The sequence below is a fragment of the Phocoena sinus genome, chromosome 3, assembly GCF_008692025.1.
Source record: "Phocoena sinus isolate mPhoSin1 chromosome 3, mPhoSin1.pri, whole genome shotgun sequence".
NCBI classification, from domain to species: Eukaryota; Metazoa; Chordata; class Mammalia; order Artiodactyla; family Phocoenidae; genus Phocoena; species Phocoena sinus.
In genome coordinates, this window is record NC_045765.1 from 12910681 (window position 1) to 12937221 (window position 26541).

The 26541-nt window shown below is 43.5% G+C and overlaps 1 protein-coding gene across 1 annotated transcript in view; it reads right to left on the bottom strand.

Annotated features, from left to right (window-relative positions):
* NWD1 (NACHT and WD repeat domain containing 1) overlaps positions 1 to 26541 on the bottom strand; it is a 74803-nt gene continuing 48262 nt past the window's right edge. Inside the window, 9 exon segments of the mRNA XM_032628158.1 lie at positions 1 to 79; positions 81 to 297; positions 1850 to 1955; positions 4328 to 4542; positions 4545 to 4874; positions 6489 to 6647; positions 6650 to 6764; positions 8462 to 8616; positions 19832 to 19923. Of these exon segments, the coding sequence (XP_032484049.1) occupies positions 1 to 79; positions 81 to 297; positions 1850 to 1955; positions 4328 to 4542; positions 4545 to 4874; positions 6489 to 6647; positions 6650 to 6764; positions 8462 to 8616; positions 19832 to 19923 (1468 nt within the window).

The window sequence follows — 26541 nt, forward strand, 5'->3', positions numbered from 1 at the left end:
TTACACTAGCAGGCAGACTTGTGAGCATTTGTTTGATTTAGATTCGTTTCCCTGGGCACTCCCTGATCTTGAGTCCTGCTCCTGCAGCAGCAACCGGCTCTTCTCTCTGCCTGGATTTGACCATCTACACTGCTTTTTTGAAGTTCTTGAGAGAGTCCTGTTGTGAGATTCTTGATGAAGGGCACTGGAAACGTTCACAGATGAGATAGCCATGTGTGGTGGGGGCAATGAAGCCATTGGAGGTTGGGATGATTCTGTTCACCACGGCATGGACAAACTGGATGGCCAGCAGTGTGCCTGTCGGGGGAAGTGGAGGGGAGGGTACAACTGATAAAAATGTGGCCACAGAGATCCAATCTCACACATTGAGAGTTGGCTGCACGGGGTCAAATCTCTGCTATGCCCCTTACTAGCTTAGGCATGAAAGCCAGCCTCTCAGAGTCCCTCTTGCTTCATCTGCAATATGCGAACAATAACTGAGCCTACCTGCTGAGGGGAATTCTGAAGATTTGAAGATGTCATGCATGTCAGGTGCTAACTATCAGTTTCAGCCAGAGCGAATTCAGTAAATATTATTATTGGAGGAGGAATGGGAAGACATGTTGTGAACCTGCACCGGATGGGCTTTTAAGGCCACAATCCACAGACCTCACCTTCTGAGCCATCATCTTTTGGCCAGGCATCTTTGTTACTCTGTATTAGACTACAATGTATTAGATTATAATGTATTCAATTATAATGATGCAATCACAATGTTTTCAGTTATACTGTATTCGATTACAGTGTATTCAACTCTACCTGATATTCACTCAGCCACTTACTTGCTTTGTGACCTTGGGAAAGTTCCTTAATCACTCTGAACTTCAGCTCTTCATTTGTCAGATGGAGATAACAATAGCTCCTAAACCCCTGCCAGTGTCATAAGGGTTCCTTTCTCTACAGCAGAATGTGACAGAGGTGACCATGGGGACCAGGCAGACCAGCTTGAAACCACAGCCCACCCCATCTCTCAGAGCCTCAAATTTTGTAAAGTGGTGATGCCTATTGAGAGAATTAAATGGCATGGTGACAGTACCCAGGACACAAGAAATGTTAACTCCTGTTACTATGTCCTTAGTGTAATATTGAACAGAGTGAGAGATGTGAGGTTTTCAAAGTGGTTGATCTTAAGATGCCCCAAACATTTACAGGGTCTAAGGAAAGAGAATGAATGAAGGTCAACATCCTATAAGATACAACATGTGAACATTGCAAATCTAGCTAATAAACTATTAAATGAAACATGTTCTATCCTTCTATGCTGATGGATGTACCTCCAGAACCACCTGGAAGATCAGGTTTGGGTTGAGGATTCTTGGGCTCCTCAGTTACATACCAGAATGTAATGGTGTGGGAGAGCCCAGCTGTCTGTGGCTTGCCCGCTTCTCTTCCCACATCCAGCTCCATCTTATATCCCTAGAGGTCTCATGTGAACCCCCCAACCTAGCTCACACTTCCAGACTCCATGCACACCACTCCAAGACCACCCTCCAAGTCTGGGGGTGTATACACAAGAGGCACAGCCTACTTTCAGAAAGATAGAGCTGGGGAAGAGGCCTGCACAGGCCCTAAAGAGGGCTCCTGGGCAGGTGGGGAGGGTGTTCTGGAGTTCTAGGTACCCAGAGCATGGGTCTAGAGGAGGAGGTAAGCTCCCATTGGGTCTGTCCCCTGAGCCTGCAGATACTTCTCTAAGCAGAGGGACCCAGCTAGGGGAGGCTGGAGTGGGGCCCTCTAATGGCCAGGATCCAGAACAGAGTCATTTCATTTCCAGATCTAAGCTCAGTCCTACCTGCAAAGCAAAATGACTCACCATCCAGCACACTCCAGACGATTAGGGAGCGATCTTTCAAGCCTGCGTAGACGTACTTGTCATCCTTGGAGAAGCAAGCACATTGGACTCCTCTACAGTAAGAACTCTGATGAAAAAGGTAATGTGATCTTGATTTCAGACTGAAAGACACCTAGGAGTGCAGCCTCAAGGCACTCGTATGGGAAGCCAGACTTATAGGCACCTTTTGAGAGATGGATCAAGTTAAAACCTGGAAAGATGGGTAGCATCGATATTCCCAGGACCAAAACACGTCTTCAAAGAGATTGGATTGAGAGGATTAGTGACATTTTGCACTGGAGAATGGGAATTATAGGGTTTAATTTCTTAAATGACCTTGGTTATACAAGTATTAGCTCCAATTGTATTTAATTAAAAGCTATATGCTAAATGCAATTTGGGATCCTAGAACAGAAAAAGAGAATTCACTGAAAAACATATGATCCCAATAAAGTTGATAGCTAATGATATTTTTCCCATGTTACTTTCTTAGTTTTGACAAAGGTACTCTAGTTGCATAAGATGTTAATATCAGGGGAAGCTGGGTGAGGGGTAGGTAAATGGGAACATTTGCACTATCTTCACAACTTAATCTGTAAATCTAAAATCATTCCAGGGACTTTCCTGGTGGTCCAGTGGTTGGGATTTCACCTTCCAATGCGGGGGGTGTGGGTTCGATCCCTGCTTGGGGAGCTAAGGTCCTACATGCCTTGCAGCCAAGAAACCAAGACATGTAACAGAAGCAATGTTGTAACAAATTTGATAAAGACTTTAAAAAATGGTCCCCATAAAAAAAAAATCTCAGAAAAAAATCATTCCAAATTAAGTTTTATTTTTTTAAAAAAACCAAAAAGCTAGGTGTATTTAACTGCTGTGGTAACATTTCCCATCTCAACGAGGCAAAAGATTACTTACATCTGAGCCTTATAGTGGCTTCATAAAAATAAATGTCAAGTGGGATGAAGGCTTTTTAAGACAAAACTACACATATTCTGTTCTCTTAGTTACAAGATCGTCTCCCTTAGTTTATTAACAATTTTTATATCTTGCAACCTAAGGTATAATCTTTGTTCTCCATCTGAGAAACTGGAATAATAGCAACAACCTTACAAGATTGTTGTGAGGATTAAATTATAGAATGATATTTTAATATGTATATTTTGCATAATTACATAATGTGAATTTGTAAATATATAATACAGCTCTTAATCATATTGATACAAAAATTATAACCCCTTACGAGATGGACAGTGCAAACTGTCTTAGACATTTTGTACGAAAAGAAGTCACCAGTTTCCCTTTTCAGAGCCTTCACAGTTGCTGTTCCTTCTGCCTAGAATGCTGTTCCACAAGACTTATCTGACCTTCTTAAATAGCAGCCCTTGCCCATCTCTACCTCTCTTTATCTTGCCCTATTTTTCTTCAAAGCTCTTGCTGCACCCCAACCATCATGTATTTCCTGCTTTGTTTTTGTTTTTGTTTTGGCGGTACGCGGGCCTCCCACTGCTGTGGCCTCTCCCACTGCGGAGCACAGGCTCCGGACGCGCAGGCTCAGCGGCCATGGCTCACGGGCCCAGCTGCTCCGCGGCATGTGGGATCCTCCCAGACGGGGGCACGAACCCGTATCCCCTGCATCGGCAGGTGGACTCTCAACCACTGTGCCACCAGGGAAGCCCTGCTGCTTTGTTTTTGTTTTTTTTTTTTTATGCGTTACGCGGGCCTCTCACTGCTGTGGCCCCCCCCGTCGCGGAGGACAGGCTCCGGACGCGCAGGCCCAGCGGCCATGGCTCACGGGCCCAGCCGCTCCGCGGCATGTGGGATCCCCCCAGACCGGGGCACGAACCCGTGTCCCCTGCATCGGCAGGCAGACTCTCAACCACTGCGCCACCAGGGAAGCCCCTGCTGCTTTGTTTTTATTTCACAGACATTTAGTGGTCAAGAGCTCTCTTAGGGACAGGGGCCACCTAAGTGAACAAAACACACAAAAATCCTGCCTTCCCAGAGCTCACAGTGTCTCCCCTACTAGAATGTGCCTCCAAGAGGTGGGACACTGTCTGCCCTGGTCACAGCTACTTCCTCGGCACTAGAAAGAGCCCGGCATAGGTTGTACAATCAAAACATTTGGGTGAAAGAAAGGCCAGTCAGGATTAGGGTGAGAAGAGTGAGGCAGGGCTGTGCCAGTGCAGGATTTGATCCTGTCTTTATTTTAAATATTGATATTTTGTTCTTTGTGGATTTTTGCATTTATTTTGATTTTTTTAAACACTGCACTAAAATATCTCTCTGGATGGCCAAGGATTTTGGCACCCCCTTAAACCATGTTCTAGAGGCGAGGACTTCTCACTTGACTCACCATAGCCCCGACCCTGGTTGGTGGCACCTGGCATGCACTTAATAAATGTGTCATCAGTTTTCTAATGCCAGAACCTAGTGTGTACGTGGTGGGGATGGGCTACTCACCGTGTAGCTCATCTCAAATTTCCACTTGCATGCCTGAAGGTCCCAGAGACACAGCAGGGCTTCCTCGGACCCACTGACTGCCAGCTGCTCTTTGTGGCTGACCTTCACACAGGTGACTTGGCTCCCGTGGGCCTCCAGAAGGAACACCTTGGAATTCTCACATTCATAAAGGAAGAGGTCTCTTTTGGTCATGCCATAGATCACGCGGTAGTCAGAACAGCGACGCTTGCTATGGTGTCAGGCAGCTGGCTATAGAAGCTGTAGGTTGGCCTGTCGATGACTGGTCAAGGGTCCCCGGGGCTGGTGTCCAGCACCAGGACAATGTTGTCATAGGCGATGGCCAGGTGTCCCTCGTCCTTACTAAGGGCCATGCAGTTGACGGCTTTCTGGGCTTCTGGAGGAGGGATGCACATCACATCCTGTCTGGAATTCAGTGGGAACACCAGGACGATCCCCAAAACGAGGCCGGTGAAAAGGAGATTGGCCTGCTCAGCGACCTCCAGACACCTGACCTCATTAGAGGTGTCCAGGGCATCTTGCTTCCCGCCTGCCATGGGAAGAAGACTGGATCAAGACCAGATCACAGGGGTGCCGGTTCCAAATTTTAAGGATTTTAAAAAATGCTTACATTACCCATCCTCTTCAACTTGGCTACTGCCAGTTTCCCTGCTTCCACTCTTGCCTGCCAATCATCCAAGCTTTAAAAAATGAAAATTGCAGCATCTCACTGCCTTGCCTAACACCCTCCGAAGACTTCTCACTCCCCTCAGAACAGAACAAATGTACATGCCTTTCCCTGGTGTTCATGGCCTCACGTGACCTCTCATCCCAAATGTTTCCTTTTACCAACTTCTGTAAGGGACAGGAGAGTAATATTTTTACCTTGTAGGCTGTATACTCTCTGCTGTAACCACTTAACCTTGCTGGTGTAGCCCCCAAAGCAGCCCAAAATACTATGTAAACAAATGGGTGTGTCTAGATTTGGCCCTTGGTCTGTAGTTTGCTGACTCCTGTCTCATCGCCCTCCACCCTGCTCTATTTCTTTGCATCTTGCTCTGCCCCATAACTAGCAGGCAAGCACCTCAAAATTTGTAACCTCATCTGTCTTGTTCACTGCTAACTCCCAGAGCTCAGCCGCGAGGCTAGTGCTAAACAAATGTCTGTCAAATCCAGACATGAACCTGAGAGCAAATTTCTTTTCTCGTATTATTTTATCATTAATGAGGAATTTCTACACCTCCACCCACCCAGTGGGGATTGAGCAGATACTATTGGTGACATGCCCAGACCCCCTTTACCGGTCAGTTCACCCAGATCCGAGGCCTCCTAGAGCCATTGATTGAAGGAAGCACCTCATTTGGAAATGCCTGGGGGCTGTGCCCACCACCCAGGATTGCACCAGGCCAAGGACAGCCTGATATAGGAGTGAAAAGGCCGGCCCCCTTGCTTTAAGATGGGACAACTGTGAAGTACAGTTCACAGTCCAGGGCTCCTCATGGGGTCAGGCTGAGCCCACCTCCATGCTCAGTCCTGCCCCTGCCCAGCTTCCTTTCTCCCTCCTGGGAGCTCCCCTCTATACACTATTTGTGCAAATATCCCCATCAGGAGCCCTACCTCCAGGGAAGCCTCAACTGAAACAGGAATTGACCACCAGATAATCGATTACTATATGCTGGAAATTTATAAAATCAGGTCCTGTTTTCTATTAGCCACTTTTAACCTAACTGGAGTGGGGTGTCGTGGACTGAATGTTTGTGTCCCATCCCAAAATTCATGTTGAAGTCCTAACCCAGAATGTGATGGTATTAGGAGGTGGGGCCTTTGGAAGGTGATTAGATCATGAGGGTGGAGCCCCCGTGAATGGGATTGGTGCTCTTATCAGAGGAGACATGAGAGCTTGCTTCTTTCTCTGCTCTCTGCCATGTGAGGATGCAATGAGAATGTGTCCGTCTGCGAACCAGGAAGTGGGATCTCAACAGACACCAATCTGCCAGTGCCTTGATCTCAGACTTTCCAGCCTCTAGAACCATGAGAAATAAGTGTCTGCTGTTTAATCTGCCCCCCTCTCCATTGATGGTGTTTTGTTATAAGAGCCCAAACAGACCTAGACAGGGGCTTCAGTTCTTACCCACACAAATGACTGTGCTTATATCTTACAAACCTTCTGCCAGGTCTCAAATGGTGACTTTGGTTTTGTCCCCAATTTTAGGGAAGTAAACATAGCTTCCAATGTGTGACACTGCAGTGAGGCCAGTGCGGTCTAGAAATGAGGTAGAGGTCCTTGGCTTCTGAGCATGGGTGAGATCCCAGACTTTAAAGATGAGGACCAATGGGAAGCAGATGCCACCAACGGCCCACCCCGAGTCAGCAGGCTCACGGGGGCCCCAACGCCTTCCAAGACGTCTAGCAGACTCCACTGCTCTGATAGACTCCACACCTGAGGACGGAAGCAGAGGGGCAGAGCTGACTTCTTATGCTGCCGTAGCTCAGAAGCAGGCTTAAGTTCATCTGTCCACCTAAAGTAAACTTTTAGGCTCTAGCTCGAGGGCCTTCACATCTCCTCACCCCGTCAAACTTCCTTACATCTCACTAATCAGCTACCATAGCAGTTCTCAAAGTGTGTTCCAGGGAAACCCTGGAAGGTACCCCGCTGGGTGGTTCTGCAAAAGAGGGTTTTCAGGGAGTTCTGCAAAAGCAGAATTATTTTCACAATAATTTAAGAAGTCACTTGCCTTCTTCCACCCTCTTACTCTCATAAGTAACCAGTGGAGTCTTCCAGAAGCTATGGGACATGTTTATCACAACAGATAGGAGAATGCAGAATCAAATATGACACTTCTTCTAGTAAGCCAGACAAGAAAGAGGCATGCCAAAATGTTGAAACGATGACACCCTTCTCACGACTTTTTTGTTGTTTTCAGAAAACATACGTTTTTTCATAAGAGTATTTATTATGTTGACATGTTATGTTAATGAATTAATGCAGAAGTATTTTTAGATTTTGTCATTTAAAAATTGTAATATGGGACTTCCCTGGTGGCGCAGTGGTTAAGAATCTGCCTGCCAATTCAGGGGACACAGGTTTGATCCTTGGTCCAGAAAGATCCTACATACCAGGAGCAACTAAGTCCATGTGCCACAACTACTGAGCCTGTGTAACGCAACTATTGAAGCCCGCATGCCTAGAGCCCATGTTCTGCGGCAAGAGAAGCCACCACAATGAGAAGCCCACGCACTGCAATGAAGAGTAGCCCCCGCTCACCGCAACTAGAGAAAGCCTGCGCACAGCAATGAAGAACCAATGCAGCCAAAAATAAATAAATAAATAAATTTATAAAAATAAAAAAGTAAAATAAAAATTGTAATATGGCAATTATCAATAGATACTAAATGCAAGACAGGATTTGGAAAATGGCATTTGGGGGAAAACTAGTGAAATAGAATCAAAGCCTGTAGATGAGTTAATAATACTGTCCCAACGTGAATTTCTTGGTTTTGGTAATGGGATCAATGTGATATGAGATGTTAACATTGGGGGCAGCTGGATAAAGAGTAGATATCTATATCTATATCTATTCTATATATCTATATCTATATCTATCTATCTATCTATATATATATGCCCTCTGTGCTCTGTTTGCAACTCTTCTGTAAATCCTAAAACCATTCCAAAATAGATAATTTGTTAAAAAATATATGAATCATATTGATATAACCCACATAAATGAAAGCTCCTTGAGGATTCTCAATAATTTTTAAAAATCTAAAGAGGTCCTAAGACCAGAATGTTGGAAAATTATCACATGCTTTTCTCCCTAGCTTGGAGAACTTTGAGCTTAACAGGAATTTTCCTCCCCTCTACATATCCCTGCTCCACTCTGAAGGCCAAAATCTTCCCAGTATTTCAAGTTTAGTGGGAATGCTATAACCTTCATTGAATATTTTGGTAATTCCCCTCAGGTCTGTCTCTGGGTCCCAGGAGACACCCCCATATCTGGCCCAATGACCTGCTCTGTTTCGCCCACACTCGTTTTTACAGGTTTCTGTATTTTGAAGCCAAAAGATCCCTAAAGAATCATACTTTCTATTCCGGAGGTGGAGGTGAGGATGATGGGACATGCATCTCCCCCTTACCTGAATGAGTGCATCCTGGGACCCAGTGACAATCAGATTGTTTTCAGGACCAGAAATGGCCATCTCCACCATGTCTTCATGTTCAAGGTCGGTGACCATGAATCGATGAAACCCCTGTGAGTCTGCCGAGAATATCCGGATGGATCTTCCAAAACCTAAAACGGCAAAGACAGGGATTACATGTTTCACTCCTTGAGGAGCTTGAGAGTAATTCAATTCAATCAACAAAGATTGTTTTGGAGCACCTACTACGTGCAGGTGGAAAGAATACAGGGGTGAAAAAGATAGGCAAGGCCCCCATCCTCACAGCGCCTACAGTTGGGGGGATGGGGGCACAACAGTGATCAATAATCTCTCAGAAAACAGTGAAGTTATTTTTTAAAATTTACTTTATTTATTTATTTTTGGTTCCATTGGGTCTTCGTTGCTGCACAAGGGCCTTCTATAGTTTTAGTGAGCGAGGGCTACTATTCATTGCAGTGTGCAGGCTTCTCATTGCGGTGGCTTCTCTTGTTGTGGAGCATGGGCTCTAGGCACGTGGGCTTCAGTAGTTACAGCACACGGGCTCAAGTAGTTGTGGCTCACGGGCTCTAGAGAACAGGGTCAGTAGTTGTGGCACACGGGCTTAGTTGCTCCATGTCATGTAGGATCTTACTGGACAAGGGATCAAACCCGTGTCCCCTGCTTGGCAGGTGGATTCTTAGTCACTGTGCCACCAGGGAAGCCCAGTAAAGTTATTTATTATCACAAGACTATGAGAGGGCAGGTTCTGCCTGTTTGGGTGGCTTCTGGTCTCCCAGAACCCACCACAAAGCTGGGCACAGAGTAATATGTTTTGAAGATGGAAGGAAGGGTGGGAGGGCAGGAGGAAGGAAGGAAAATAAAATGATTACAGTTTGTGAAAAGGGCAATGAAGTCAGGGACTGGATGCCATGAGAAAAAAGGACATAGAAACACATAGAGTGGAGAAGGCAACGTGAAGACGGAGGCAGAGACTGGAGGACGTGGCCACAAGCCAAAAAATCCTGGCAGAAGCTGGAAGAGGCAGGAAAGAAAAAAAAAGGTACTTCTGGCACACGACCCGCCACCATCATCTTGAATCCAGGTGTTGGTGCTGATGTTTCACACTAGGAACTCCAGTCTTAAGTGTTGGGTGCAAGGACTCTGCATGCGGCACCCTCTGAGCAAGCGGAACTAGACCAAGCACAAAGAAAAGAACAAGTGGCAGCACAACAGAGTGGTTCAGAAATGCTGATGGATGCTGGAGCCACATGGCTGGCTTGATATCACAGCTGGACATTACTTACAGGACGTGTGATGTTGGGCAGCTACTTGGCTCATCTAATCTTCAAGCAGCCCTATGTCTTCCTATCCTGCCAACTGAAAGCAGCCAATGAGGATGAAGCTGGGTGTTATCGAGTGCCTCTTCATGCTGGGCTTATACTAGGTGCATTATCTAGTTTAACCTTCTTGGCAACTCTGTAAGAATTCCAAGGTTTTTGCATAAGCAATCTTATTACCCACCAGTAGTGCGCAAAACTGTCAAAGTGAAGCAGAGAGGGACCTTCAAGATGGCAGAGGAGTAAGATGTGGAGATCACCTTCCTCCCCACAAATACATCAGAAATACATCTACAAGTGGAACAACTCCTACAGAACAGCTACTGAATGCTGGCAGAAGACCCCAGACTTCCCAAAAGCCGTGTGACTGACAGGGTCTTGCTGCTCCGGCTGGGTGTCAGGCCTGTGCCACTGAGGTGGGAGAGCCGAGTTCAGGACATTGGCCCACCAGAGACCTCCCAGCTCCACGTAATATCAAATGGTGAAAGCTCTCTCAGAGATCTCCATCTCAATGCTAAGACCCAGCTCCACTCAACAACCAGCAAGCTACAGTGCTGGACACCTTATGCCAAACAACTAGCAAGACAGGAACACAACCCCACACGTTAGCAGAGAGGCTGCCTAAAATCATCATAAGGTCACAGACACTGCAAAACACACCACCGGACGCGGTCCCACCCACCAGAAAGACAAGATCCAGCCTCATCCACCAGAACACAGGCACCAGTCCCCTCCACCAGGAAGCCTACACAACCCACTGAACCAACCTTAACCGCTGGGAGCAGACACCAAAAACAACAGGAACTACAAACCTGTAGCCTGCGAAAAGGAGACCCAAACACAGTAAGTAAAGCAAAATGAGAAGTCAGAGAAACACACAGAAGATGAGGGAGCAAGGTAAAAACCCACCAGACCAAACACATGAAGAGGAAACAGGCCGTGTACCTGAAAAAGAATTCAGAGTAATTGACAGTAAAGATAATCCCAAATCTTGGAACTAGAATGGAGAAAATACAAGAAACGTTTAACAAGGACCTAGAAGAACTAAAGAGCAAACAAACAATGATGAAAAACACAATAAATGAAATTTAAAATTCTCTAGAAGGAATCAGTAGCAGAATAACTGAGGCAGAAGAATGGATAAGTGACCTGGAAGATAAAATAGTGGAAATAACTACTGCAGAGCAGAATAAAGAATTAAAAGAATTGAGGACAGTCTCAGAGACTTCTGGGACAACATTAAACGCACCAACATTTGAATTATAAGGGTCCCAGAAGAAGAAGAGAAAAAGAAAGGGACTGAGAAAATATTTGAAGACATTATAGTTGAAAATTTCCCTAATATGGGAAAGGAAATAGTCAATCAAGTCCAGGAAGCACAGAGAGTCCCATACAGGATAAATCAAAGGAGAAACACGCCAAGACACATATTAATAAAACTATCAAAAATTGAATACAATGAAAAAATATTAAAAGCAGCAAGGGAAAAACAATAAATAACATACAAGGCAATCACCATAAGGTCAGCAGCTGATCTTTCAGCAGAAACTCTGCAAGCCAAGAGGGAGTGGCAGGACATAATTAAAGTGATGAAAGCGAAAAACCTACAACCAACATTACTCTACCCAGTAAGGATCTCATTCAGATTCGAAGGAGAGATTAAAACATTTACAGACAAGAAAAAGCTAAGAGAATTCAGCACCACAAAAACAGCTTTACAACAAATGTTAAAGGAACTTCTCTAGGCAGGAAACACAAGAGAAGGAAAAGACCTCCAATAACAAACCCCAAACAATTAAGAAAATGGTAATAGGAACATACATATCGATAATTACCTTAAATGTAAATGGATTAAATGCTCCCACCAAAAGACACAGACTGGATGAATGAATACAACAACAAGACCTGTATATATGCTGTCTACAAGAGACCCTCCTCAGACCTAGGGACACATACAGACTGAAAGTGTGGGGATGGAAAAGATATCCCATACAAATGGAAATCAAAAGAAAGCTGGAGTAGCAATTCTCATATCAGACAAAATAGACTTTAAAATAAATACTATTACAAGAGACAAAGAAGGACACTACATAATGATCAAGGGATCGATCCAAGAAGAAGATATAACAATTGTAAATATTTACGCACCCAACATAGGAGCACCTCAATACATAAGGCAAATACTAACAGCCATAAAATGGGAAATCGACAGTAACACAATCATAGTAGAGGACTTTAGCACCCCACTTTCACCAATGGACAGATCATCCAAAATGAAAATAAATAAGGAAACAAGCTTTAAATGATACATTAAACAAGATGGACTTAATTGATATTTATAGGACATTCCATCCAAAAACAACAGAATACACTTTCTTCTCAAGTGCTTATGGAACATTCTCCAGGATAGATCATATCTTGGGTCACAAATCAAGCCTTGGTAAATTTAAGAAAATTGAAATCGTATCAAGTATCTTTTCTGACCACAATGCTATGAGACTAGATATCAATTACAGGAAAAAAATCTGTAAAAAATACAAACACATGGAGGCCAAACAATACACTACTTAATAACCAAGAGGCCACTGAAGAAATCAAAGAGGAAACCAAAAAATACCTAGAGACCAATGACAATGAAAACACGATGACTCAAAACCTATGTGAAACAGCAAAAGCAGTTCTAAGAGGGAAGTTTATAGCAATACAATCCTACCTCAAGAAACAAGAAACATCTCAAATAAACAACCTAACCTTACACCTAAAGCAATTAGAGAAAGAAGAACAAAAAAATCCCAAAGTTAGCAGAAGGAAAGAAATCATAAAGATCACATCAGAAATAAATGAAAAAGAAATGAAGGAAATGATAGCAAAGATCAATAAAACTAAAAGCTGTTCTTTGAGAAGATAAACAAAATTGATAAACTGTTAGCCAGACTCATCAAGGAAAAAAGGGAGAAGACTCCAATCAACAGAATTAGAAATGAAAAAGGAGAAATAACAACTGACTGCAGAAATACACAGGATCATGAGAGATTACTACAAGCAACTATATGCCAATAAAATGGACAACCTGGAAGGAATGGACAAATTCTTAGAAAAGCACAACCTTCCAAGACTGAACCAGGAAGAAATAGAAAATATAAACAGACCAATCACAAGCACTGAAATTGAGACTGTGATTAAAAATCTTCCTACAAACAAAAGTCCAGGACCAGATGGCTTCACAGGAGAATTCTATCAAACATTTAAAGAAGAGCTAACACCTATCCTTCTCAAACCCTTCCAAAATATAGCAGAGGGAGGAACACTCCCAAACTCATTCTACAAGGCAACCATCACCCTGATACCAAAACCAGACAAAGATGTCACAAAGAAAGAAAACTACAAGCTAATATCCCTGATGAACGTAGATGCAAAAATCCTCAACAAAATACTAGCAAACAGAATCCAACAGCACATTAAAAGGATCATACACCATGATTAAGTGAGGTTTATCCCAGGAATGCAAGGATTCTTTAATATATGCAAATCAATCAACGTGATACACCATATTAAAAACTTGAAGGAGAAAAACCATATGAATATCTCAATAGATGCAGAAAAAGGTTTCAACAAAATTCAACATGCATTTATGATAAAAATCCTCCAGAAAGTAGGCATAGAGGGAACTTAACTCAACGTAATAAAGGCCGTATATGACAAACCCACAGCCAACATCGTTCTCAGTGGTGAAAAACTGAAACCATTTCCTCTAAGATCAGGAACAAGACAAGGTTGTCCACTCTCACCACTATTACTCAACATAGTTTTGGAAGTTTTAGCCACAGCAATCAGAGAAGAAAAGAAATAAAAGGAATCCAAATTGGAAAAGAAGAAGTAAAGCTGTCACTATTTGCAGATGACATGATACTATACATAGAGAATCATAAAGATGCTACCAGAAAACTATTAGAGCTAATCAATGAATTTGGTAGAGTAGCGGGATACAAAATGAATGCACAGAAATCTCTTGCATTCCTATACACTAATGAGGAAAAATTTGAAAGAGAAATTAAGGAAACACTCCCACTTACCACTGCAATAAAAAGAATAAAATACCTAAGAATAAACCTACCTAGGGAGACAAAAGACCTGTATGCAGAAACCTCTAAGACACTGATGAAAGAAATTAAAAATGATACAAACAGATGGAGAGATATACCATGTTTCTGGATTGGAAGAATCAACATTGTGAAAATGACGATACTACCCAAAGCAATCTACAGATTCAATGCAATCCCTATCAAACCACCAATGGCATTTTCCACAGAACTAAAATAAAAAATTTCACAATTTGTATGGAAACACAAAAGACCCCGAATAGCCAAAGCAATCTTGAGAAAGAAAAACGGAGCTGGAGGAATCAGGCTCCCGGACTTCAGACTATACTACAAAGCTACAGTAATCAAGACAGTATGGTACTGGCACAAAAACAGAAATATAGATCAATGGAACAGGATAGAAAACTCAGAGATAAACCCATGCACATATGGTCACCTTATTTTTGATAAAGGAGGCAAGAATATACAATAAAGAAAAGACAGCCTCTTCAGTAAGTGGTGTTGGGAAAACTGGACAGCTACATGTAAAAGAATGAAATTAGAACACTCCCTAACACCATACACAAAAATAAACTCAAAATGGATTAAAGACCTAAATGTAACGCCAGACACTGTAAAACTCTTAGAGGAAGACTTAGGCAGAACGCTCTATGACATAAATCACAGCAAGATCCTTTTTGACCCACCTCCTAGAGAAATGGAAATAAAAACAAAAATAAACAAATGGAACCTAATGAAACTTAAAAGCTTTTGCACAGCAAAGGAAACCATAAACAAGATGAAAAGACAACCCTCAGAATGGGAGAAAATATTTGCAAATGTAGCAACTGGCAAAGGATTAATCTCCAAAATATACAAGCAGCTCGTGCAGCTCAGTATCAAAAGAACAAACAACCCAATCCAAAAACGGGCTGAAGACCTCAATAGACATTTCTCCGAAGAAGATATACAGATCGCTAACAAACACATGAAAGGATGCTCAACATCAGTAATCATTAGAGAAATGCAAATCAAAACTACAATGAGATATCACCTCACACCAGTCAGAATGGCCATCATCAAAAAATCTACAAACAATAAATGCTAGAGAGGGTGTGGAGAAAAGGGAACCCTCTTGCACTGTTGGTGAGAATGTAAGTTGATACAGCCACTATGGAGAACAGTACGGAGGTTCCTTAAAAAACTAAAAATAGAACTACCATAGGACCCAGCAATCCCACTACTGGGCATATACCCTGAGGAAACCATAATTCAAAAAGAGTCATGTACCAAAATGTTCGTTGCAGCTCTATTTACAATAGCCAGGACATGGAAGCAATGTAGGTGTCCATTGACAGATGAATGGATAAAGAAGATGTGGCACCTATATACAATGCAATATTACTCAGCCATAAAAAGAAATGAAATTGAGTTATATGTAGTGAGGTGGATGGACCTAGAGACTGTCATACAGAGTGAAGTAAGTCAGAAAGAGAAAAATAAATACTGTATGCTAACACATATACATGGAATCTAAAAAAAAATGGTTCTGAAGAACCTAGAGGCAGGACAGGAATAAAGACGCAGATGTAGAGAATGGGCTTGAGGACACAGGGAGGGGGAAAGTTAAGCTGGGATGAAGTAAGAGAGTGACATGGACATATATACACTACCACATGTAAAATAGATAGCTAGTGGGAAGCAGCCACATAGCACAGGGAGATCAGCTCAGTGCTCTGTGACCACCTAGAGGAGTGGGATGGGTGGGTGAGAGGGAGACTCAAGAGGAAGGAGATATGGAGATATATGTATATGTATAGCTGATTCACGCTTTTTTGTTTTTTTGGTTTTTTTTGCGGTACGTGGGCCTCTCACTGTTGTGGCCTCTCCCGTTGCGGAGCACAGGCTCCGGACGCGCAGGCTCAGCGGCCATGGCTCACGGGCCCAGCCGCTCCGCGGCATGTGGGATCCTCTCGGACTGGGGCATGAACCCGTGTCCCCTGCATCGGCAGGCGGACTGTCAACCACTGTGCCACAAGGGAAGCCCTGATTCACTTTGTTATAAAGCAGAAACTAACACAACATTGTAAAGCAATTATACTCCAATAAAGACGTTAAAAAAAAAAAAAGTACTTCTCTGAAGACTCTGGAGGGAGCCAGTCCTGCCAATGCCTTGCTTTCGGGCTTCTGGCCCCTAGAACAGTGAGTGAAGAAATTCTTGTTGTTTTAAGCCACCAGGTTTGTATGGTAATTTGTGACAGTACATTTATTTTGAGGTTAGAGAGATGAGGAAGTGGCAGGCACTGGAATAATGGGACTAGCATGGGACAACCAGGAGGTAGGAAAGGCCTGGTGTGTTTGAAGACCAGCATGGAGGCCAGTGCAGCTGTAGCAGAGTGAAGGAAGGGGAAGTGAGTGAGAGGAAGGGGTGCCAGATTTAGCAAAACAACAACTGCAACAACAACAGGACACCCAGTTAAATTGGAATTTCAGAGGAACAGTGAAATTTTCATGAGTATATCCCACAATGTTATGTGGGATATACTTATACTAAAAACTTGATTTGTTGTTTACCTGAAATTTAACTGAGTGTTCTGTATTTTATCTGGCAACCCTACCCAAGGGGACTTGTCCTCTTGTGTTCCAAATACTGTGTGAGTGAACGTTTTGTTGAGAGGACCCCTAGCAGCACAGGGAGGTGGGTGAAGGCCAGATTATGCACGGCCTTCCAGGCCCCATACAGGAGAGAGTGCAGGCCCTGCTTCTGCTCAGCCAGTAAATGCACCATGGGACACACCGCAGCAGCTGGCAGAGAAACTCAGCTGTTTGTGTGTTTATTGTTTTTTTTTGAGTGGGAAGGAAGCCGCCCCCTTACTTTATAAAAAGATCTCTGTGTCTGGAACACCACAGATGGCCTGCTAAGTCACGCATTTCCATTGGCACCGACAGCTCAGGTCTCGGTGTGGGTGCTGTGTTAGCATGATCTCATTCAAGTGGATACCCTGTGCTTTCCCAGGAGTTATTGCTGACAAGATAGGCAAGCCATCAATTCTTCCAGAGGTTCAGAAATAAAACATTGTCGGTAAATAAACAAACATTGAGCATCTTATTTGAGGCTGCAGAGTCAAGCCTGACTATGAATTCAAATCCCAGCCCCTCCACTTACAGCTGTGTGACCTCAAGCAAGTTACCTAACTTCTCTCTGCCTCAGTTTCCTCATCTATAAATGAGAATAATAAAAGTGCCTACCTCCCAGGGCTATTGGGGTATAAAGGAATTAACACATGTTAACTGTTTAGGATGGGTTCCAACACACTGTAATACCCAAGTATTAACTACTGTTATTACAAGGTTAACTCTCTCACTGAGGAGTTATGGTATGAGGCTCTCTGCTGTGCACCTCACATGTGACATCTCAGTTTAGCCTCAAGACAATCCCTGGATCAAGTCAGGTCACTGAGGGTTGGGGGCTGAGTATGCCTTATGTCTCTCCATGCTCCCTGTGGAACTACTTTTATTGAATTGTGCTTGAATGATAGCCTCACATGGAAGGATGTTATGGATGAAACATGTGTGTGGGAAACTGAAGAAATGCACCAAAATATCTGCTCTCCAAGGATATTTGCATTATACTCTTATGCAGTAAAGGATGAGCTCAGCAGGCCTGCGTCGTCCACACCCTGCACATGAAAGGTTTGGTCCTAGTCTGGCTCCTGGAAGGTGACCTCTGAGCCCTTGGAATGTCCTGCCTAAAAGGAGTATCTTTGTTACCCTGAGGCCTTGGGCCACACTGCGTGGTCTATGCTCAGAGCGTGATGTATGGTGGGAGCTTTGGGACATGCAGTATCAGCTTGACCTCAGGGGTGGGGCTGGTGATTAAAGTTAGCTGTGCAAGGATCAGCCTTGTCTACATGACCATCTACCAGTAAAAAGCCCGGACGCCAAGGCTGGGGTGAGATTTCCCGGTTGGCAGTATGCCATGGATGGTGTCATACATCATTGCTGGGTAAGTAAGCACTGCTTGCAAGACTCCACTGGAGGAGGACAAGCTCGTGCTTGGTCTCTCCTGGACTCTGCCCCGTGTGCCTCTTCCTTTTGCTGATTTTAATCTGTACCCTTTTGCTGCAATAAACTGTAACTGTGAATGTAACAGCTCTTCTGAGTTCTGTGAGCCCTAAAAAATCATCAGACCTGAAGATGATCTTGGGGACCCCTGATTCTATTTATCAATGAAATCCTTGCCTGATCTTAGCTGACTTAAGATTGAGGTACATCTTGCAAGCAAAGGTTGGTTCCCAAAACTGTGGATGGAAAAACTGCTGAGGCTCCTTCTTCTCACTGGATGCTGGAAAGAGCCGCACTTGAAACTCAACTGTAGCAGGTTTCTAGGTCACTGAGGTCCTCAATGCCTTTGGTCTCAGTCTTGATTCTATTTTGTGCCACCATGCTCATTTTCTTTTGTCTTCTGTTCCTGTTTCCCATGCTTATTTTATACACACTTAAGTCACTTGAAATTCTTTTGGAAACAGGATGGAGGGTATACATCATTCAACCTGCCGTCAGTCAATCTTAGAGGATAAGCATTTATCTACTGGACCTCTGCACTCTCCGATACGGTTGGCACAAGTCACACGTGGCTATTAATGAGGCTGGTCTCAAGAGATGAGCCATAAGTATAAAATACATGCTAGATATCAAAAACTTCACACAAGAATTTTAAAAGTAATGTGAAATATACCATTAAAATCATACTGATTTCATGTTGGTTTTTGGGGTCTATTGTATTAAATAAGATACATCATTAACACAAATGTCACCTGTTTCTTTTTACCTTTTTAACTAAGGTCAGGAGAAAATTCACAGTATAAATGTGGCTCACATTCGTAGTCTGCATTACTGGACAGTGCTGGTCTGAAGTGTCTTTGGCCCCTGGAAATGGCTTTGTAAAAATCAGACTGATTTAAGGGCAGTGAAAGTAATCTGTATGATACTATAACGATGGATATACATCATTATACATTTGTCCAGACCCACAGAATATGCAACACTAAGAGTGAACCATAATGTTAGCTCTGGAGTTTGAGTGAGGATGCTGTGTCAGTGTAGGTTCATCAGTTGTAACAAATTCACCACTCTGGTGGGCCATATTGAAAATGGGGGAGGCTGTGTGTGAGTGGGAGCACAGCCCCACACACGGGTATATGGAACTCTCTGTATCTTCTGTTTGGCTGTGAACCTAAAACTGCTCTAAAATTTTTTTCTTTAAAAAAAAATCGGGATGTGGAGCACCTGTTGGTCACCTCTACCAGGTAGCCTTCCCTGATTGCTTCAGACTAAGGAAAGGGAATCCTGTCACATGTTCCTATAGCCCCTGTTTCTTATCTTGACATAGCACCAACCAGTCTTTCTTGTGGCTGGGGTAGTGTGGGCTGAGTGTACCCTAACCTCTCACCCTACCTCCCTCTATCCCTGTGATTCTCTGGCAGGAATAACCACTCCCATTTCCAAGATAATGGACCGGAAGCCCAGAAAGGTTCAGAGATTTATCCAGAACATGTGTTGGCAAACTACAACCCATGGGTGAAAATTGGCTGGTCCCCGATTTTTATATGTGAGCTAATAGTTTTTAAGTTTTTTACATGCTTGAAAAAACTAAAATAAGATTACTATTTCATAACACATGAAAATGGTATGAAATTCAAATTTCGGCATCCATGAAAGTTTTATTGGCACATAGCCATACTCACTTGAAATATCGTCCATGGAGGCTTTCTAATTACAAGGGCAGGGTTGGATAATTGTGACAGAGACAGGCAATGATGTTTATTTACTATGAGGCTCTTTGCAGAAAAAGTTTGCTGAGCCTCTTCCCCCTTTCCCCAAGCCCCTCTCCACTTCCAACCAAATCCGGAGTTGCCGCCTCAGGACTCCAAATGAGAGCTAACTGCTACCTGCAGCGAGAAGGGACTCATCTTCAGAGACCACCAGGAACCCCACGGCTTCTGGAAGCTTCTCCAGCAGGCTGTCTCCTTCGGAGGAAACCCGTGCAGAAGCAAGGATGCCCATCAAGCATTTCCACTGGGTTAAGCGTTCAGGGTCAAGAGCTTGCATTTGACGCAGGGCTCTGCCACTCACCAGCTCTGTGATCCTAAGCAAATTCCTTAGCCCCTGGCTGCCTCAGTTACCTCATCTGTTTAATGGGAGATGGTACCAGGACTGCCTCACAGAGCTATCGTGGTTAAGAAGTGCATAGGATGGTTCCCTCTGGCCCATAATCAGTCCTCCCAAAGTGGCAGCTACTATTATTACTGTTGACATTGTTGTCATAACCAACTCGGGGACCCAGAGAACATCCCAGCACTCTAGTTTTCTACCCCCAGAGGAGCTCTGAAGATCTCAAATAAGGTCGAAAGGTAGGTTGGAGCCAGGGGAGGGCAGCATCATTCTTCCCATTCCCGAGCTGCAGAAATGAACTGGTTTTGTTCAGATCTAAGAGGAAGGTTTGGGGTTTCTTTTTTTCCTTTCTTTCTTTTTTTTTTTTTCTGCTTTTGTTTTTGTTTTAAGCAAGGGCTGGAGGAAGTCAATTTCTACATAGCTGTTGATGAAATAAAAATTATATTTTAATTTATAGTTTACAAAACTAATTTATATGTTAAGGCAGGACAAGAAAAAATTAAACATAAAATTCTCTCTCTGTGTTAGTTTGGGTATTCTCCTCCCCTAAGGTGCGGTGTGATTTGCATTACACGTTAACCAGAGCTCCTCAAAGATGGGAGTGCCTGCTCAACAGTAAACATCAATTTTTTTCCCCCTTTCTTCTGACACTAGCAATGTAACTTCTTAAAAGAATAGTGTTCCTCTATGACATAAATCACAGCAAGATCCTTTTTGACCCACCTCCTAGAGAAATGGAAATAAAAACAAAAATAAACAAATGGGACCTAATGAAACTTAAAAGCTTTTGCACAGCAAAGGAAACCATAAACAAGATGAAAAGACAACCCTCAGAATGGGAGAAAATATTTGCAAATGAAGCAACTGACAAAGGATTAATCTCCAAAATTTACAAGCAGCTCATGCAGCTCAGTATCAAAAGAACAAACAACCCAATCCAAAAATGGGCAGAAGACCTAAGTAGACATTTCTCCAAAGAAGATATACAGATGGCCAACAAACACATGAAAGAATGCTCAACATCACTAATCATTAGAGAAATGCAAATCAAAACTACAATGAGGTATCACCTCACACCAGTCAGAATGGCCATCATCAAAAACAATCTAGAAACAGGGGCTTCCCTGATGGCGCAGTGGTTGAGAGTCCACCTGCCGATGCAGGGGACACGGGTTCGTGCCCCGGTCCGGGAGGATCCCACATGCCACAGAGCGGCTGGGCCCGTGAGCCATGGTCGCTGAGCCTGCGCGTCCAGAGCCTCTGCTCCACAACGGGAGAGGCCACAACAGTGAGAGGCCCGCGTACTACAAAAAAAAAAATCTAGAAACAATAAATGCTGGAGAGAGTGAGGAGAAAAGGGAATACTCTTGCACTGTTGGTGGGAATGTAAATTGATACAGCCACTATGGAGAACAGTATGGAAGTTCCTTAAAAACTAAAAATAGAACTACCATATGACCCAACAATCCCACTACTGGGCATATACCCTGAGGAACCATAATTCAAAAAGAGTCATGTACCAAAATGTTCGTTGCAGCTCTATTTACAATAGCCCGGACATGGAAGCAATGTAGGTGTCCAAATGGATAAAGAAGATGTGGCATGTATACACGATGGAATATTACTCAGCCATAAAAAGAAACGAAATTGAGTTATTGGTAGTGAGGTGGATGGACCTAGAGTCTGTCATACAGAGTGAAGTATGTCAGAAAGAGAAAAACAAATACCGTATGCTAACACATATATATGGAATCTAAGGGAAAAAAATAAGGTCATGAAGAACCTGGGGCAAGACAGGAATAAAGACACAGACCTACTAGAGAATGAACTTGAGGATATGGGGAGGGGGAAGGGTAAGCTGTGACAAAGTGAGAGAGTGGCATGGACATATATACACTACCAAACGTAAAATAGATAGCTAGTGAGAAGCAGCTGCATAGCACAGGGAAATCAGCTCGGTGGATTGTGACCACCTAGAGGGGTGGGCTAGGGAGGGTAGGAGGGAGGGAGACGCAAGAGGGAAGAGATATGGGAACATACGTATATGTATAACTGATTCGCTTTGTTATACAGCAGAAACTAACACACCATTGTAAAGCAATTATACCCCAATAAAGATGTTAAAAAAAAAAAAAAAAAGAATAGTGTTCTTTCCCATCTCTGTAGGGGGTCATGGTGACTCGCTGCTCGTTTTGTACTTGTTTATGGGGCCTCTATATCCTTGGTGAACTTTATGTAAAATACCAGCATGTCATTTTGATGTATGATCGTTTGTCTCAAAAATGTATATGACTGTGCCTTCGACTTCCAACAGGCAGCACAGTTCTCAGAGCTTTCTGAGAATCTGCTTCCCGGGTTATAATCCTCAGTTTAGCTCGAATAAAATTCCCTTTTTTCTTCTTCACTTGATGGTTAATTGAATTTTCGTCGACAGTGTTATTGCTGATTTTTTCAAAAACGTGATTCTTTTAAAACTTAAAAAAAATTATACTGTATAATTAAAAAAAAAAAAAGAAATGGCCAGAGCTCCCCACGAGCATCTTTTCACCTTCCCCACCATTCTGCTTTCTCCCTGGAAGGCATCTTTGTCTATGTTTGCTGAGAATCCGTTTGTGTAGGTAAACATTTACACAAGCCTCCTTTCTCCACCATCCCTCGTAGATATTGTTCTGCAAGTTGCTTTTTTCACTTAATGTGTCTGGGGTAGCGGTTCTCAACTGGAGCAAGGGGTGATTTTGTCCCTCCCCGCTGAGAACACTGGGCAACGCCTTAGAGACATTTTTGGTTGTAAAGATAGGGCAGATGCTCTGCATCGAGTGGGCAATGGCTAGGGATGCTGCTGAATACCCTACAACGCATAGGACGGCCCCCAATGGCAAAGAAGGACCTGGCCCCAGCTGTCAATGGCACCCAGGTGTAGCATAGCACTTAAGAGCATGGATCCTAGAGCCAGACTGCTTGAGTTCAAATCCTGTCTGTGACACTTCCTAGCTGTGTGACCTTAGGCAAATGACTTCATCTCTCTGTGCTTCAGTTTAACGCATCTGTAACATATAGATAATGGCAGCAGCTACATCTTAGCTGTGTTTTGAGGGTTAAATGAGATAATAGGTACAAAAGTCCCTGCAATAGCCCTTAGTACACAGTGAGCACTGTGTGAGAGTTTATTATTTCCACGAAAGTATCTCTAGGCCAGGGGTCGGCAAATTTTCCTGTAATGGGCCAGATAGTAAACACTTTAGACTTTGTGACCATGTGGTCTCAACTTTGCCATGAGAGCACAAATGCAGCCACAGACCGTATGTAGACAAACGGTGTGGTTATGTACCAAGACAACATCATTTATGGACATTAAATTTGGCTTCTATGGAATTTTCACATGTCACAAGATATTCTTCTTTTAAAAATCATTTTTCAACCATTAAAATCAGAAAAACCATTCTCAGCTCATGGGCTGAATAAAAACAGGCAGTGGGCCAGTGTTAGCTGACCACTGCTCAAGACTATCTAATTTTTTATAGTTATGTAATCTTCCATGGTATAACATTTCCTTAATTCACTTAACTATTTTCCCATAGATGGACATTTCAGATCATGTCAATGTTTTGCTATTACACGGAGGGATACTATCCTCAAGGCTGGTCTCATTTTTTTTTTTTTTTTGCGGTACGTGGGCCTCTCACTGTTGTGGCCTCTCCCGTTGCGGAGCACAGGCTCTGGACGCACAGGCTCAGCGGCCATGGCTCACGGGCCCAGCCGCTCCGCAGCATGTGGGATCTTCCCGGACCGGGGCATGAGACCACGTCCCCTGTATCGGCAGGCGGACTCTCAACCACTGTGCCACCAGGGAAGCCCAAGGCTGGTCTCATTTTAAGTGAGGGGTATATACCTGAAGATCTCAGATAATACAAAACATGACAGATTTGAGAGGGATTTTCCCCTTCGATGGATGAAGGATGGTAGGTGTTTCTGTCCACCAGCTACAGTGCTGCTGCCACTCACACTAGTGTAAACACAGTCTTCAATTCACCTGCCCCCACCCCTCGCTGCGAGATCATAAGATGCTAAATAAATTTTAAATGTGTTTGCACTTTCCCTATTTATGTGCATATTTATGTGCGTATTTCCTAAATGTGCACATAAAATGAGACTGAATACTTTTATAATATTATTTCGTATTTACCTAAGTCAAATTCACATGAAATGAGGCCACACTCTGTTTACATTTGTGTGCCCATGGGCAAGTATTTAAGATGGGGATGTGACTTTTTAATCTTAGACTCTGCAAGATTTCTCTCCCAAGGGTTTCACCAATCTATACCCCCATGAAGAAGGCAAAGTGCCCAAGAAATGGATTTCCTTTTCACAAAAATACATACTTTTTACGTTCAAAATAAGAGCTCTATTACATGCACTTTGCTGAACCAGATAAATTTGGGGAGGTGTTTTTAAAACATTAACATTTAGATAGTAAAATAAAGCTCCCATTCCTGACAAAATCATCATTCCATGCATTAGTCAGTTTCAAAGTTTCACTGAATTGTAATCACTAAAGGCAGGTGGTAGTAGGCTCTCTGGTCTCAAGGTTGGAATTGCCCTATGCAGGCAGCACATGCAACATTAAGTTGTGCTCAGAAGAAATGCATGTGTTTATTTCAGAGCAGGATACATTTTTTTTTTTTTTTTTTTTTTGCGGTACGCGGGCCTCTCACTGTTGTGGCCTCTCCCGTTGCGGAGCACAGGCTCTGGACGCACAGGCTCAGCGGCCATGGCTCACGGGCCCAGCTGCTCTGCGGTATGTGGGATCTTCCCGGACCGGGGCACGAACCCGCGTCCCCTGCATCGGCAGGCGGACCCTCAACCACTGCGCCACCAGGGAAGCCCTATTTACATTTTTACCTTGTAGGTTTCATGTTATTTCAACCCCAGGCTCTTGGCTGACATATACATGATCTTCTTTCATAGCTTGCAGGTCTAGAGGCTCTAGCATCTTGAGTTCCACTTGGACTTGAATATTTCAGAGCCAGCTTGGATGAGGAGTGATGGCTGGGTACCACACAGGAACTTTGGTGCAAGACGACTGCTTTTCCCAAGACCAAATAGTTCTAGAGTCTTTGGGTACCTACTTTTTCAAGCTCTGATTTTCCTAGGACACAGACAGCTTTGAGCTGAGCTTTCTCCTCTAGTTACCGTTTCTGGTGCTCTTCCTTTATTCATTGGACTTTCATCTGGTGTTATATCCCCACAGCCTGAAGAATTTATTTCCCGCATTTCTTTTTTTTTTTTTTCCCCAGCATTTCTTATAGTGCAGATTTGTTGGAGACAAGTTCTCTCAGCCTTTATTTGCCTAAAAATGTCTTTTATTTTGCTTTCAGTTTTGAAGGATAATTTCCCTGTAAATAGGAGTCTAGGTTGACAGGTTTTGGCTTTTTCTTTCAAATTACAGATGCCATTCCTTCCATTGTCTCTGTCCCCATTGTTTTCAATGAGAAATCAGCTGTAGATCTTATCATGGACAACCATGGTATGTAATGGGTCTTTTTTCCTCTGGATGCTTTTAATATTTCTCTCTTTATCTTTGGTTTTTGGCAGTTTGATTATGATTGCTGAATTATGGCTTTCTTTCTTTTGACTGGTAGAGGGTGGAGAATTGAGACAGGGAAGGGAAGGCAGCCAGTAAATGTGGCTCATCAAGCCAGTTACCAATGCAGGCAAACAGCTGAGTCCTGCTGGGGATGCTCTGAGAGAGAGTGTAGAGCATGCATCAGAGATGCCCCCACTGGGGGGCCAAGAGCTGGGTGGGGTTCTATGCACCACCTCTATTTCAGGTTGGCTGAGGACTGCTCCCAGGCGCATTAACACAGAAGCCAAGTGTGCTGGTTTGGGGGGAGAGGAGATAGAAAAAAACCTCAACCAGGTGCAGAGTCACAGGTGTGCAGCTGTAATGTAGGTGCCTGACAACAAGCTTTCTGATTGCTGAGGCAGCCATTTCAAAAGACATCCATCTTGAATAAACATGTTGGCAGCTACTAGCAAAACAACTAGATAAGGAACCAGGATGTCCACCCATGAAGGTTCCTCTTTCAGAAAGCCCTGGAGAACCTAGATAACTGACGACTTGGGTGACGCCCTTCCCCTTCCTGTGTCCTAATTCCTCCCCATATGTTTTAAATTTGCCAATAAAGAGTGAATCCACAAAATGCTAGACACCCCACCCTCAGACCCCAATAAAGGCAGAGCCCCAAGTCCATGTTTGCTCACTCCCTCTCTCAACTCTCTCTCTCCCCTCAACTTCACTGTGTGGCCCTTGGGCATGCTATTCACCTTCCTCAAGGTTCCCTGATGGTTTCTTGCTGAAGTGCATCCTGTGATCATAAGAAGAGCCACAAGAGCCAGTCCAGTCATAAATAGGGGCTCCGTGGGAGAAATGTGTGTAGAGCCCCCTATGAGTGATGTGTGCCCAGACAAGCACCATAGGCATTCCTAA